This window comes from Phoxinus phoxinus (genome assembly GCF_949152265.1).
Source record: "Phoxinus phoxinus genome assembly, chromosome: 5".
Lineage (NCBI taxonomy): Eukaryota > Metazoa > Chordata > Actinopteri > Cypriniformes > Leuciscidae > Phoxinus > Phoxinus phoxinus.
This window is the reverse complement of record NC_136880.1, coordinates 18920592-18936895: the sequence shown is the minus strand read 5'-3', so window position 1 is coordinate 18936895 and position 16304 is coordinate 18920592. Positions and strand designations below refer to the sequence as shown.

General features: G+C 37.5%; 2 protein-coding genes across 5 annotated transcripts in view; both read right to left on the bottom strand.

The window, feature by feature from the left end:
- Positions 1-4508: 4508 nt before the first annotated feature.
- Positions 4509-15378, bottom strand: LOC306999210 (3',5'-cyclic-AMP phosphodiesterase 4B-like). 4 transcript variants are annotated; one of them, XM_079613726.1, is made up of 11 exons: positions 15249-15378; positions 14975-15087; positions 11217-11310; positions 9300-9484; positions 9108-9206; positions 8857-9021; positions 8420-8519; positions 8101-8255; positions 7462-7584; positions 7190-7372; positions 4509-6571 (listed from the first exon to the last, which is right to left on the bottom strand). In XM_079613726.1, the coding sequence occupies exons 2-11, from the start codon at positions 15053-15055 to the stop codon at positions 6284-6286; spliced, it is 1473 nt and encodes a 490-aa protein (XP_079469852.1). In that variant the 5' UTR covers positions 15056-15087; positions 15249-15378; the 3' UTR covers positions 4509-6283. The 4 variants fall into 4 exon arrangements, with proteins under 4 accessions (XP_079469852.1, XP_079469850.1, XP_079469851.1 ...); XM_079613724.1 differs by having other exon boundaries at positions 14975-15303; XM_079613725.1 differs by lacking the exons at positions 14975-15087; positions 15249-15378 and adding an exon at positions 12937-13209.
- Positions 15327-16304, bottom strand: part of LOC306999211 (3',5'-cyclic-AMP phosphodiesterase 4B-like) — a 49892-nt gene continuing 48914 nt past the window's right edge. Inside the window, exon 8 of the mRNA XM_079613728.1 lies at positions 15327-15405. Coding sequence (XP_079469854.1) covers positions 15365-15405 — 41 coding nt within the window. The 3' untranslated portion in view covers positions 15327-15364. The remainder of the gene's footprint in view (positions 15406-16304) is intronic.

Here is a 16304-nt window from a genome sequence, read left to right as displayed (position 1 = left end):
CACTGAGCCAGCTAACCAATCACAGCACACTGAGCCAGCTAACCAATCACGGCACACTGAGCCAGCTAACCAATCACAGCACACTGGGCCAGCTAACCAATCACAGCACACTGAGCCAGCTAACCAATCACAGCACACTGGGCCAGCTAACCAATCACAGCACACTGAGCCAGCTAACCAATCACAGCACACTGAGCCAGCTAACCAATCACAGCACACTGAGCCAGCTAACCAATCACAGCACACTGGGCCAGCTAACCAATCACAGCACACTGAGCCAGCTAACCAGTCACAGCACACTGAGCCAGCTAACCAATCACAGCACACTGAGCCAGCTAACCAATCACAGCACACTGGGCCAGCTAACCAATCACAGAACCATTTGTATTTTGGAGGGAGGGGCTTCATCAACGCATTCAAACAGACTGGGGAGAGAGGAGCTGTAATAATGTAAAATATGTGAAAAATAATGCGTTTTTTGAACAATCAAGCATAAAAAACATATTGTAGTACACCCCCAAAACAAAATCAAGTCTTAGAAAAAGGCATAATAGGACCCATTTAATAGATAATATTGTCAGTGACAGAACATAATAAACTTTTATTATGGATGTTTGTTCAGTAGTGTAGCACAGTCTGAATATGTAAGACATCATTAATTCTCTGTTTGAGTTGTGGAGAATGTTTGACGTTCTGTTTGTGGTGCTGGGTGAGAGCGAAGATTAGATGCGATCAACAGATTGCCTTCCAAAGACATAGAACAATTTCCTCCGTATGTCAGGTTACACCTACTTGCATACATATGCACATATGCATGTACTGTAAATATTCAGGTCCGTCACAGTCAGTCCTCATTCTCAGGAATGGTCTTCCTCTCTGTCAACAAACTCGTTGTTTTATTCCCCTTGAATGAAATCTGTGATCAGATATTCAGCCCTCATCTTGAGTGCACGATAAACGATCCTGCTTTCATGAAATTTGCCCTTTTCCATGAAGGGAAAGTCATCAGACTGGTTTTTGTCATGAAGAAGCTTGATCACTTCCTCCTCTGGAGCTCCGGGCCCTAAGAAAAGCCTCCAGTGGCCCACATGTATTGAGTTTCCACATGCTGCTCACTGGAACAACAAGCACTTTGACGTCAAACACTGCAAAGTTTTTGTGGCAATCCCAAAAAAATTCCCAAGCTTTCATAGCCACTGACATGGCAGCGATGGAAAAAGTTAACCCAAGTGTCACGGGATTTTTTTTGTAAACAAAGTGACTGTACCCTAAATAGCACGTCCCAAGCATCTTCCCCATGTACTCTGATAACTCCTAGACCCCCGTTCTCTTGTCTGTTCATTCAAGCAAGTACTACTATTGACACTGTGTCAGAAAATATATTTACCAAACTAGATTTTTAGAGTGGCAAAGCTTTTCCGTCACACTTTAAAAAAGAATTCCAGGGGACCTTTTTAACTTAAATAAATGCATATTTGCAAGTTAAAAATTCCAATTAATGATCGAATTAAACCTTTTAATTTGCAAACATTAGTTGTCTTTGTCTAGTAACTAAAATGGTCTTGATAACCTATTGGGCAGTGGCTTTCTAGTTCCCAGGATGCTTTACATAAGGAGCATGAAGGCCCGTTCACACCAAGGACAATAACTATAACGATACGATACGATAAAGATTTAAATTGTTCTAAATACAAGGAATAGCAGAGTCCACACCACAACTATATCGATAACGGTACAGTGAAACAATATTTTTTGAATCACTTTCAGAACTATTTTGTCCAGCTAATGAATGATAAACATGAGACCTAATCAGAATACATCCAAGAGCTCGAGCATTTAAAGGGACAGGCGACGAAACTGCGGCACGCGCTTATGATAAACAGAACGATATTGCTAATATAGTTATCGGTTATCTTTAAAGTTATCGCTTTTGGTGTGAACGGGCTTTAAATGTTAAAATGAGTGGTATTTTATGTGAAAGGGAAAGACCATAGTGTTTAATTCTGTTATGTTTGACATTTTTATGTTGAAGTTTTTGTGGTTAGATAAGATTAATTGGTTCCAGGGCCACCTCTCAATTATGTTGAAATTAGTTGGAATAATAGGCCTATATTTTTTAATAATTCAAAAATTATAATTTTTTTAGTTTTTTATTTATATTTTAAACATAAATAAAACGCCACAAATTAAGTTCCTCTAATTCAGTGTAGTTTGTTGGTTGAATATAATGTCATTAGAAGTTGTTATAACTCAAAAATACTGATGCAAACTGTTGCATTTGTTGTTGTTGAGCCAAAGCATTTGTTGGCCCATATGTGTTAATAACGCAATTTAAACGTGAGGAGTTTGTTTCAATCGAATCAAATTTCTAGGGTGGCATCCATGATATCCGATGCTTTGTAACAACTTTAAATCCAGTCAGTCAAAACACAGCGTTCGCTACACAAAGGTCAGCATGCTGAAGCTGATCATCGACATTACTGGTAAACTTTACCAGTGAAACCAGTCTTGCTGAGCAGGATGCACTTCAGTTGTCACGTCTGCATGATCTCTACTCTGATATGTGGTGAACGGGTACGTTGTTTCATTCTGTTTTTGGTGTTTGTTATATCAGCGTGATCAGGGGAAATAGCTAACAGATAATTATTCCACCCGTTTTCATGTATGTGTTTAATAAATGCAATAACGTGAAATGAAGCATTCAATACTTTTTTTTTATAATAATCTTGGATTTATGTTGGTTTTAATGGCATACTTTTGATACATTTGTTCTAAGGACTTTTTACATCACTGCTAATCTTCAATTAAAACATACATTAACACACATCCAAATGCATATCCAAAGTTATATTAACCAGAGGTGGACAGTAACAAAGTACATTTACTTGAGTACTGTACTTGAGTACACTTTTTGAGTATCTGTATTCTACTTGAGCATTATTGTTTGTACTTTACTTGAGTATTTTTTTTTTCTGGAAACTTTTTAGTTTAACTACATTATATTTGAAAGACAAATATCGTACTTTTTACTCCACTACATCTCTGTCAAGGTCCTTGAGTAGAAAATAATAACGTCAGGGATGATTTTGGTTGCTGGGGTTGCGTTTTGGTTGGTAATGAAAGTCGGGTTGACGTCTGATGTTGGTTTCTGACGTCAACCCGATTTTCAACCACAATACAACGTCTGTCCAACATTGGAGATTAATGTCAATCTGACATTGGATTCTGACATCAACCTGATTTTCATTTTCAACGTTGGTTTTTGTCTTCTAAATGCTTTTGTCATTGTTTTGGAGCACAGTATCTTATAGATAACAGTAAGGCTAACATATTCATACTAAAAGCCAAAAAACTGGTAACAGTCATTTGGGTGTCCGAAACCATTGTGGGCGTTATTGAGTGACTTATTCAATCCCACGACTGGAACTGTGTTCTAGAAATAAATTTGATATTCATATGAGGGTTGGTAGGCAGGGATAGATTCAGAGGAATAGGGTACTGTAAGTATTACATGCAACAATAATAAAACTATGCATTGACATTTACTTTTATACTTAAGTACTTTTAAAAACGAGTACTTCTGTACTCTGAGTACGAGTACTTCGGTCTTTACAACATTTACTTGTAACGGAGTAATATTTGACCATCTGTACTTTTACTCAAGTAAGGAAGTTGTGTACTTTGTCCACCTCTGATATTTACTTAGCAGACAGTCTGATGACTCAACCACACATCTCACAGCCAAACTAGGTGGCTAAAGCAAAATTGTCTCATGTATAATTGCATACTGTTTTTATATAACAAATTTGGTCCCACTTTATATCACGTTTAAATTAAACATTTGAATGCACTTATTGTGCAAATACATGTTTTTACATTGTACTTAAATTTAAAAATACCTGCATGAAATTACAACTGTAAATCATTTCTGGATTAAAATGACACTGTTGACCCTTCCCTTACACCTTAACCCACCCTTAAACCTTCACATATACCACCAAACCTGACCCGTAACTTACCCGTATCCCACCTCCATAGCAGCAAAAGTGTTTCACAATACAACATGAACACGATAAGTACATTGTTGTTACGTGGATGCTTTGTTGTGGTTTTGTTCCTGTACCCATTGCCTTTGTTCCTTGTTCCTGCTTTTCATTTGTTGTCATTAGTTGATTGACGAGACCTCCCATTATTTGGTGTATTTTAACCCTCCTCAGGTTGCAGTTCAGTGTATTACCTTCTTTACTTTTGGTTTGTTAATAAAATGCTTCCTTCATAACCATCCTCTGATGATTGTACCTAACTTTTTTTAAATTAATAGTAGTTAGAGACACCTAATATAAAGTGTGAGCACAATTTTTTTCTTGTAGCTATATGGTTTATATTATGTGTATGTTACAGTGACACATTTTCCAGTTTGGTTCAGTACAATTCTAGGCCGTCTGCCCCTATAGATAGATATGGAGCATGCAAAAGAATTACAGCACTTACAGACCAAAACGTTTTCATTTCTTTCTTTGTTTAATCTCTCTCTTTTGACAAATAAGAATTGTGCAACACAACTTTAACAGAGGTTTAATACTAAAAACGATAATATAATAATAATAAATATAATAATAATGGATATAACAGTGATTCCACCAGTGAAATCGCAGTTGTTCCACAGTGTGCTTGTTCATTAACCGCTTCACAATGACAAACATGAGTAGAAAAGACAAGTTATAGCTTCATACTGTAACCGTAATTTCAATTCGGGCAAATGACGTCAGTTGAACTGTGGCAAAATGTAGTCCTCCATTGATTTTCAAAAAAGAAGAAGAAAAAAAATGTATTAACACAAAAGGTAAGCAGAAGCAAATAGTATACATCTTGTTAGGGGAAAAAAAAGATACTTGTTGATGGCTAATCTCAATCAGAATGACGTGCGTTCACGTTCACCACTTCCGTTCCTGACCAGTAAGAACATTCAGGAGGAACCACATTGTTTGACATCAGCGATTGTGTAATTGAGGTTTATTGTTGACTTTGTTTTCCGTGAATATTAACAGCTTAGATTCTAAGAAATGAAACGTATAAGAGTTGACATTTTTAATGTTAAATCTGAAGTCTCTTTTGTTTCTTGACATAAAAGTATCTTAGTGACATTTACAGACACAAAGAGGTCATTTTTAAATATATAGTACATACAAAAAACAGTTATAAATCGGTTCAATGTCGGATGTTTGTTTCCTCTATTAAAGTGGTTTAAAAGGAATGATCTGGGTTCAATACTAGTGCAGCTCGATCAACAGCATCTGTGGGATGATGTCAGTTACCAAAGAAAAAATCATTTTTGACCATCAATTCAATTCAGACTATCCAACAGTAAAAAAAAAACATCAATAAGTAGTTCCTTATTGTACTTATAATGGCTCTTGCAATGGAAATACAATACAAGTAAAATAATAATAATAATATATACATTCTGTGGTAATCAACATAATTGCCACTAATACAGTCAAAAGAGCTTAATTTATATCCAGCCCAGGACATTCCTTAAGAGTAACCACTAAAATACTGGACTCTTTGGATACTTTTTTTTTTTTAAACTTAATTCGACATAAAACATCATTAGTTGTACCAGAGGAATCGCTTTATAAGAACGCCTTTTAAAAGAGAAACTGTGTGTTACAAAGTACAAAGGTTTTGTATTAAATAAAGATAAAGTATGCTGGCAAAAGAAATAGATTATTCTGTTCTCTAAAATTTAGGAAGACTGCGTTCCCAATACAGGACTGGGGAATTACGTGCTTTTGTTTTCGCCATGACGACATTCCTCACTTTTGACATTTTCGAAAGTGTAGTTCGATGTGACACCAAAAAAGTCACAAAAGTACAAAAATGTAGTCTTTGTTTTTTTGTTTTTTTTTACAAAAAAAAGTACTTTTGATGTAGTACAAACTACAACCCTCTTATATAAGGGTCAGCATTTCTCCTTCACAGAAACCCACTCCACTCCAACATTCGGATCAGAAAGTAGCGTCTGATTAAGAAAATCCAGGTCATGGCACTTTCGGTATGCCCGTGCGTCCACTTTTGCCAATGTCCAACTTGACTGGATTGATTCTTGCAAATTCTGTGAAAACTATATTACGTAGGATGTTCGCTCGCTTCCCATTTTAGGCTCTGTAACAACAGCAGAGTCCCAATACACAGTGGTCCTCAGTGGGATTCTCAGGTAGCGGGAGAATAACCTTGCTCCACTTTACTCTGTCATCAAATACGGCCAACATGTAGTGAGGTGCTACGTCTCGGCAGATGAAGGAGAACGCGTCACAGTCTCTACACTGTCTGTCTCTAAGAGGTTCTCTGTATCCTGCTTGGCTCCTTCCTCGTCCTCCAACTCGAACTGAAACTTATCTCCACCGTCAGTTCCTGTTTCGAAAAAGGGAGGGGAGGGACTCTGTGGTATCATGCTGTGGTACCAGTTCCTGTTCTCTTCTAAAGTGTCCAAGATATCCTGCGCATCTGGATGCACCAGGTCCGCCCAAGTCTCCCATAGCGGGTGCACGATGTAGTCAATGAAACCGACCTAAAAGGAAAACAAACACATGATAAGTCCCTTCTAGAAATGTCTAGACTTGACCAAAAGAAATGCACTTAATTGTATTGAATGCCCACTTGTAGTGTACAGTATTTCAAATCTTCAAAGTATATTTTAAAAACAAAAACAAATCTGCAGATAATATAATTAAGAAATAAAAGACCAATAAGTGTACTTAAAAGAGTTTCTTAACACACATAAGTACACTTTTAAAAGTCCACTTTGTAATAATGTCAAATAAAGTTTTACTTTAAAGTGCTTTTTAGTTTAATAATCTGTTGTCATGCTGTAAAGTACACTTATTTTAAAGTGTTGACTAACATCGATAAACAACATAACATTTAACATAAAGCACATGCAAAGTGCTTGACTATAAAACTATCACAACTATGAAAGCACACAGGCCTATAAAAATGTAAGCCTACTTAAGTGGGTCAAAAAAGCACTCTTACGTTCACTAATTGAACTTAATATAAATTTAATTGTAAATAACACTCAGTTCACACTTAAGTATATAATTTCCATAATAAGTGCTCTTTTTAAAAGTGTGCTAAAGTGTAGTTCTTTTTCCACGAGGAATGACTTGGAGAGGCGATGGATGCCCACCTGAGACTTCTCCACTGAAGCGGTGTGTTTGTCACACATCGGGCTGATCTCCATGCCTCGCTCTCTCTCTCGGTCGCCCTGCTGGAAAAACTCTTCCATAATGCGGTCCGTCCATTGCCGGTACAGATCCAATGGCTTGGTGGGATTGCTGAGATCGGCACAGTGAACCATATTTCGTAAGACCTGTGCACATAGTGAGACATGATGTTGAATGATATCGAGGAAGCAGGGAACTGAATGTTGTTATTGAGGACGCATAAGCCAAGGCTCACCTGTATTCTGTCCGTATAGTTGTCGAGCAACAACACTCCTGAACTCGTCACCTTCTTGGTCTCGACCATTGTCTTCAAGTCAGCCAGTAAGCTCATGTGCTTGGACATGTCTGTCGCTAGTACCTATTGAGAGAGATGGAGACGTAGTTAGTTGGGAGACTTACTATTGTTCAACGCATTTTTGTAGGCCAAGTCATTTCAATAGGAATCTGTGCGAGTGAGAGTTTTGTGTGAGGGTAAAAAACTTAAATTAAAAGTTTTACTTTAAACTACATTTTAAATGATTGGGCCTACACTGTAAAACATTTTAGGATCAATAAGTTATACACATATGTTTTTACCATGCTTTAACTCATCAAAATAAGTTAAGCAATTTTCAACTTTAAGTTATACAAGATTCAACTCATTATTTTTTTAAGTCACTTTAATGTAATTTAAGTTGAAATGACTTAAACATCCATGTTGATTATACTTAAAAAGCAACTTTTTTTTTTCACAGTGCATGTTTGGTGGATAACACTTTACAACAAGGTCCTATTAGTTAACATTAGCTAAAGCATTACCTAACTACAGAAATAAGCACTTTCAAGTTCAAATACTTGCATTTAATATATTAATAAAATATTGAAACCTGCCTACCACGTCAATGACCATTTTCCTGAGAGACTGCCGCTGTTTCTTGGAGAGGTTTTGGAAGATATCACAGTTTTCCCCTTGCAAGAGCTTGAAACCAACCGCTAGGTGATGGTTCTCGAGAACAGACTCATCATTGTACATGAGCGCCAGCTCGGAGTCTGCCGTAAAGAGAGGCATGGTGTTTATGAGAGACATGAAACAGTCATAACATTGAGGCTTTGCTCTTCCATATGGTTTGAGTTGCAATAACTGCAGCAGTTTCGACTCATAAGCACGCATAGTCTTCAATATGTAAAGGGAGGAGTAGATCAAACACACTCACTGGTATTAATTAGGAACTGGTTTGAGACCCCTGGGTGGTCCACGTCATGGATGGCTGCGGCAAAGATAGCGGCCAGGATCTCCAGGTCTGTAAAGACTGCCTGTGAATAAAAACGGCGAGAGGACTGTGTTACATGACGCGGATCAACTTTCCTCAAGTATTGTGTGTTGCATGCAGTTTATGCATCGTAACACAAACTCAGCAAGTTGAAACAGATTCAGCTTTGACTTTGTTTGCCTCTGACCTTTAATAAAACAAAATATTTTTGTAGATAAAAGACAGCTTTATCTTTTCACGTTTTATTTTGCACTAAGAGAAGACAAAGCGAAAAACCAGCTGCAGACAAAACACGCAGGCTGATTAGAGTTTAGAGGGTTCACACATAAGGAAGATTAAAGACAAACAGCTCTGACTGGCTACTTGTTCGAGTTCCTCACCTCTAGTGCGGGTGTGGACAGCAGGATGTGTGTGGACTGCGCCACATCAGCCGCGTGGAGACTGTTGTGATAGGCCACGTCTGCGTGGTAGTGGTCTTCAAGGGTCATCATGTATGTCACAAAGGTGTCCACTGGGATCTTGAATGTCTTCATTAAATCTCTCTCCTACGTGAAAAGAACATGCTTTAGTTACATTTTTTAAAAACGCATCTATTCACTTGTGAGATGAGCTTTTTTAAAAATGTACTAACCTGAAGGATGGCGTACATGATGCATGTCAGAGGCCGTTGGTGAGAGTGCTCTGAAACGCTGAAGATGTTCAGACCCCACTTGTTGATGTTCTCCAGGTCCTACATAAGGCACAGATTCGTTCAATTACGGTACCAACTCGACAAAATCGCACGATTTCCATGCAACAGGTGGTCTGTACCGTACAACTATACCTTAGAGAGCAAGTCCTCCAAATCTGTTTTTACGCCGAACCGGGCCGTACTGCTGCTGGCGGGTAGACCAGGGCCATGCGTGACCTTCCTCACCCCGCTGATCTGATTCATGAGCTGCTGCTGCCTCCTCTTCCTCTCCCGCGATTTCGAAGTGGGCGAAGGGATCTCCAGCTCATTCTGTTTATCTACAGGGGGAGAGGTTTCGGCCTGTTACTCATGAGATTGTTCATTTCAGCACTCGCACACTCAATTCACAACAGCAGCCAGGACTTTTCAGACTCATTGAGTGAGTTCAAGTCGCCAAAAAAAGTTTGATATTAGTACAAGCCACCTACAAGTTCAACAGTTCATGCAACAGCTAAGTGTTCGTAGAAAATATCCATTTAGACCAGAATGTTTGCTGGTTTGACGCTGGGACTGTAAAGCTGGATCAGCAAAGCCATGGTCTTATTGGAGAAGCTGGCAGCCAAACTCTTAGTGGTTACATAAGTGTATTGTTATATTGGTCAAATCTAAAACAACGGTTTATGGATTAAACCTGTTTTGTTCAGTTTGTCAGCAAATAACAAATAACACTCCAATAGGAAAACAAAACAGAAACAGTTTTGTTTAAATAGTATTTTTGCTTGACACCAGAGAGTATTTTGATTAATATTAAATGCCAATTTAAGGCTTGAAACGAGCCAAATACTAATAAATGTTCTAATAGAAAGTATTTAAGTTGGTCCAAAGTACATATATTTTTCAGTGTATGCTGGTACCCATCCAATTTATAGTAGCCTACTTGTGTCTAATGCCAATTCCTACTGAGATCTTTTAAAGGGGTCATGAACTGGCGTAAAAAAAAAAAAAAAATTGTTGTCTGAGGTCAACTTATGACGTTTGCTTGGTTTTTACATTCAAAAACATCAAAATGAATAAGTAATGGTCTATTTTCTACTACCCTGGTTTTGAGCCTAGCTCCTGAAACGCTCGTTTTTTATGGGCGTGTCGCATTGAAGACTTGGAAGTAAACGCCCCCTGCTATGATTGGATAACAGTTTCGCATATTATGTAATGCGTGAATCGGTGGGCGGGGCTAAACAGGTAAGTAGCCGTTGATCTTCTTCTGCGGAGGCAGTGTTTGATACCCTTTGACGTCATAGATCCCCCATCCCCACTTTGAAAAACCTGTCGTTCGCTGTGCCTGGTGTCAATAAAAGCTTTTATTGGACTAACAAGGAAGTTTTCAGTTCTGAAACTTACAGGATATTCTTATAGTATGATGATTTCTGATATGTCAAAAGCTCAAGCAAAATTAGATTTCTCAGTTCATCAGCCCTTTAAGAAAAACAAAGTTGATACTTAAAACATGCTTTGAAAAAAAAAAAACACCCGAGTCTCCTGAGATGAGGGAGAAATCTCATTCTTTCTTCTCGTTCTAAACACCTCTTGTTTGTCAGTTAGGAGAGCGTGAGCTGTGTGTGAGCTCTCAGTAACACTGCATATTAAGAGTGTTTGTCTAAAAAATCTCCCCGCTGATGACTCTCTCGTTGATGAGTAAGTGTGTAGGCTGTAGGGCCCTGAACGGCAGGGTTAGGGGAGTACAGTGACCCAGTGGCGTCTGAAGCAGACTACAGTTTCAGCCCTCCTTTCTCTCACACACACACTCTCGCTGCGTAGATAACCTGACCATATCAGACTGGTTTGAAAAACAGAGGTGCAGGCGTCCTATCTCTAGCTATCAGTGTTTTCATGGAGAAGTGTTATCCACAATCTTTTATCTGTCACCATCTGAGATATGGCTTTCACCATATTTCTCACCATGTTTTGGTTTCTCAGTTTAGCCCACATGTCTGAAACTCTGCATAAAAACACGGTGTGAATCTCTCTTTGAAAAAGAAAAGAAAAGAAAAGAAAAAGAAAGCTCGGACTCACCTAAGAATGTGTTGGAGATGAACTCGGACACCTGGTTTCCAGAGCGACTCATCTCAGACAGATGTGTCAGTTCCCGATTCAACATCCGTTTGAACTAAAAACAAACAAGACAGGTCTTGTTAAACTCATACAGTATAAATATGTCTGGACTTCTCAATTGCCAGTCCAAGCAGTGCAAGATAACTCGAGCGACCTCCAATATTAAACAACCAGTACATTCCCAAACAATGTGCGCCGGTTAATAACCCACAAACCTTAATGTAACCCCAGGACACCGAGAGCAGGTAGTTGACTTCAGGCATGATGGAGTCCTCAGTTCGTGCCTAAACCCTGAACTCCTCTCTTCATTTGAGTTATACACAAACACTTCTCAGCTCAAACAAAAGCCCAGCGCTGACTCAACTCAACTCATCCGTCTGTCTGTATTCTCTTACACATCCCAGCCAGGTTCCCATAAACAGCAACAATAAGGAGAAATCCAGACAGAGTTCCATGATATCTGCTGCATCGGCCATACAGTCTTGTTTCTCTCTCTGTTATTTTCCGTCTCCCTTTCACCCTTCCTCTCTCTCCCTCTCTCTCTCTCTCTCCTGTCTTTACACTCCACATCCTTTGCCGCAGCAAAGACGGATACATGCACATAAACACACAAAACCCACAATGCTCTGCTTTTAACCTGCAAGACTAACAATGAGGTTTTTCAATTTGTATATGCATATTTTTTTATGCAATACCCATGCATGGTACAAAATAGCTTTACAGTTACTGTATGCTATGATATTTGGTCTGTAGCATTAATCATATCAGAGAAAATTCTCACATAATCAGAGCCGAGCGTTTGCATGAAAAAAACTCCAGACAGAAGTAGTATGTAGATTATTAATCAGTCCCGCACATCCTCCACATTTAATAGCAAATATGACCCTTCTGACACATCCGCTGCATTCCCGTAATATTTTGTTCTGGGAAGTTTTGAACATGGTTTTGCAACAGGCTCTTTTTTCTGAAACTCAAACTTTGTAGCATGATGTTAGCCACGGCAGGGCCATGGGGGCAATTCCCAGGGAATGCAAAATTGCTAAAATATATATCTTACAAGTTGCTTCAGATAAAACATCTGTTAAATGCATAAATGTAATGAAAGTACACGTCAGATGTTATTATAAAAGAACTAGACTGTCGAACCGAGGTCAACAAGTCAAAAAAAAATTTAAATGTAAATTTTTTCATATATTATAATTATTATTTATACATAATACTTCAAATGTATTAAAATGTTACTTTTTTAACATTTAATACGTTTCGTAAAATACGAATATAGTTAAAAAAATATATATTTAATCAAATTTTAAACAAATTATCAGTTTAAATTACTTATATAAATTGAACTTTATAATTAAAAGTGAAGTTTTAAAATGAAACGTTATGCAAAAACAAAATTAAGAGAGTCAAACTACTACTACACTATTCCCCGTTTTCACAGTTGGCAATTCATTTCTTTTTTCATTCATTTATTTACATTTTTGCACACATCTAAACATATTCAAACTTCCAGAAATGAAAGACAATTCTGAGTTCATAAGTTCTCATTTCTCATAACAACATATCTTATACAAAAAAAAAGGACAACCAATCAATCTCCAATAACTGAGACGGATGAATCGGTTCCTTTTAAGATTAAACCGCAGAGCAAAATCCCACAAAACGTCAAAAATCTCACCTCTCTCCAACTTTTTAGCACACCAAATTTGATCTTTTTCTCCGAGTAGCACAGTCCCATTGTTGCAGTGAAGGTGTTCAGTGCAGTACTGGTGAGCATGTGCGAGGCAGTGCCTGTGAGCTCACTCTGACGGCTGTCAGGAAATGCCTTAGACAAAGTGCTAAACTGATTCACCTCCTCGCTGTAGACGACGACGAGCCCTCCTCCCTCTCAGGTGCAGGCGCGCTGACACCACGCTATACTCTTGCTCTGACTGCACACATGGGTGGAACTGACTCAAACACTACTCACTGAACTTAAAAAGACTCATGACGTGAATTAAAGACTTTCACAACGTAGCTGGATCTCATTATGTCTCGCCTTTCCACTTTCAACACAATACATATTGTAATAAACCAACAATAACATTACTTTGAAATACACAATTTCTGGGTAATACGTGTTTCTGGGTAACACTTTATTTTTCTCGTATGTGTCCTTGTTACATGTATTTACTATAGTAATAACTATAAATTAGGCATAATTACATGCAACTAAACCAAACCCTAATCCTAAACCTAACCCTATAGTATGTACATGTAGTTACTATTACTCAGTACTTAAATGTATAATTTCACTATAAAGGAGACACATTAAAATAAAGTGTAACCTATATCTGCAGTCTGTGTAGTCCTCATTGTATGTTATAATTAAGCCTAAATATATTAACTTTCAAATATATTTCACTTTATATAACATATACAATGTACAAATGTAGGGAATATAACAAAAAAGTGAAATATCATACAATTCTGTAAAGTATTTTATTCTGTATATTTTGAAATTTATATGCACCAACTAATTTTATATCTTATTTAACTCAGCCTAGGGATGTTCAAATATGAGAAAAAAGTAACAATATATTTAAAATCTTTATTATATAAACTATATTTTAAGGTTACATATTAAATAACATTTACATTTTTTTTTTACATACATTAATGTAGATTAAGCACATTTTCTCTCTACGGTTTCATTATTATAATATGTCTGAACAGTTTAATTTTGAGTTTTAAATTTGTATAATTTTCTTTATTTTCAATACTGATTTCTTCCAGGATATTTCAGTTATATATATATATATATATATACACACACACACATTTATTCATCACATATATACATGTGATAAAATGCAGTATAATACAGTCTGGAATGCTTCAATGTCAGTGAGATAATGTGCGTCCTCTATGCTCTATATCTAGATCTGATTAGGTATCAGGGTAAACAAAGCAATGAGGTCACAAGTGAAAAAGAGGCCAGTGCCAGTGGCAGCCCTCAAATAATGCCTGCATGAAAAAAACTGCTTCAATCATTTGGTTTGTCACTCTAAGTAATGAGCGTTTCAACAATTTCCTTTCAACACTGATTCCAGTAAACCCACTGAATCCATAACCACACTTACAGAGTTGAATTCATGCGTTTAAAATAAAATAACAGCCGATTGGGCCAAAAGCCTTTCGCCAAGACAACAAACTGGATATAAACTATAGGCTATTACAGTTAATACACATTATTTGAGTGTTTCTTATGAAATTCTTTGGGAAACAATCAGGCAATCACTCAAGTTCAGTAAAAATGTTTTGCGACAACATCTCAAGATCCCACGTCAACAACTCATCATCAGTGACGTTCCCGGTATTAACCTCTAGACATGACTGTTCATGAACAACCGCATACTCTATCCATGTATCAGCGCTAAAAAAAAAAATCCAGGATTCAAAGCTGTGACTAACCAATACTGGTGCACTATGGAAATAAGATAAACTTTTCAGACTGCCAAGACTGTAGATAGACCATCATTAAAGTTACTTCAGGAGAATTTGCAGAATACCACAAGAGGGTCTTATTTATATAGATGGGCTTTGAAATACTAAAACGTGGAAGGCATCAAAAAGTACTTTTCCAACACAAAGAAAGTTAGCATTATTTCAAATTTGCATCGACTCGAGCACAAGCACACGTGCTCAGGAGTTTTGAAGAGAAGGGGTCATCTCACCTTGTTGGAGGCCATGTCACTGACGGAGCGGTACGTCTGGATGGTCTCCAGCTGGTCCAGGCACCAGTCTAGCTCCTCCATGGTCTCCACGGCCAGCTTCTGGTAGGACTCATCTGGTAAGAGACACACGGATAAGCATTCAGGATCCGGCCTCTGAAAAGGTGGTCCGCAGTGGTCTTTCATGGTGGGCTGAGCGCTGCTGATGTGGTCATTCTGTTCTGATAGCAGCTCACTGCTCGCTGCATAGTCCTCTCCATTGTGTCTCCAAACTCACCTACTGTGCAGTCTGTCAGCTAGTCAGTCTCTTTCTCCTCACATCGCCTTGTGCTGATGTGTCAATGAGCCTCAGACCCGGGGGAGCTTAGTGGGAGGGACTCTAACACTCATTCCCTATTTCTCTCCTCTTCTGTTGACTGGAAATGCATTTAATTCTTGAAACCAAAATGAGGAGAGAATAGTGAAATGATTAATGCTCAATTATCTTCTTAGTAAATTATCTTGATGGACAAATCTGATTTAAAAAAAGGTCATATTTGAACCCAAAATAACATTTCTAGACCATAATGCATTTTTTTCATTTATATTAATGTAGATTGAGCACATTTTCCCTCCAGGTTCATATTCTTCCACATCCTTCATTATCATTATAAGTCTGAATAGTTTTGATTTTTCATTTTTGGCATTATTTTCATTGCTGATTTTCATTACATTCTCATGATTGCACTGTAAGTGTATGGATAATACACTTTGTAAGTTTACAAATACACAATGCAGTGGTTAATTCAAAATACTGGGGAAAACACCTATGAAAATGAATTTGCATTTTTTTTAAAGTATTTTCTAACTTAAAAATATACTTCAATACACATATTTTTAGTTATCATTTAATATATTCATTGTAAATTTATATGAATGTATTATATACAATAATGCGAGCTAGAGTTTTGCATTATAGTATTGACCGAGAATGTACTTAATTATCATGTAAATATTGTGATGATGCAAAAAAAAACTCCCATAAGAGTCAACAAGTAGGTTTCGTTTTCATAAAGGGAAATTCACCCAAAAATATCCAGGCTCTTCCAAGCTTTATAATGGGAGTGAAGAGTAACTGAGATTTTGAAGCCCAAAAAAGTGCATCCATCATAAAACTTGTAATCCATACGACTCCAGGGGGTTAATAAAGCCCTTCTGAAGCAAAGCGACACGTTTTTGTAAGAAAATATCCATATTTGGCTGGCTTACGGTAACGGGCGTACGTGAGTCAAGTTCATAGAGTGGCCTTTATTAACCTTCTGGAGCCGTATGAATTACTTTTATGATGGATGGA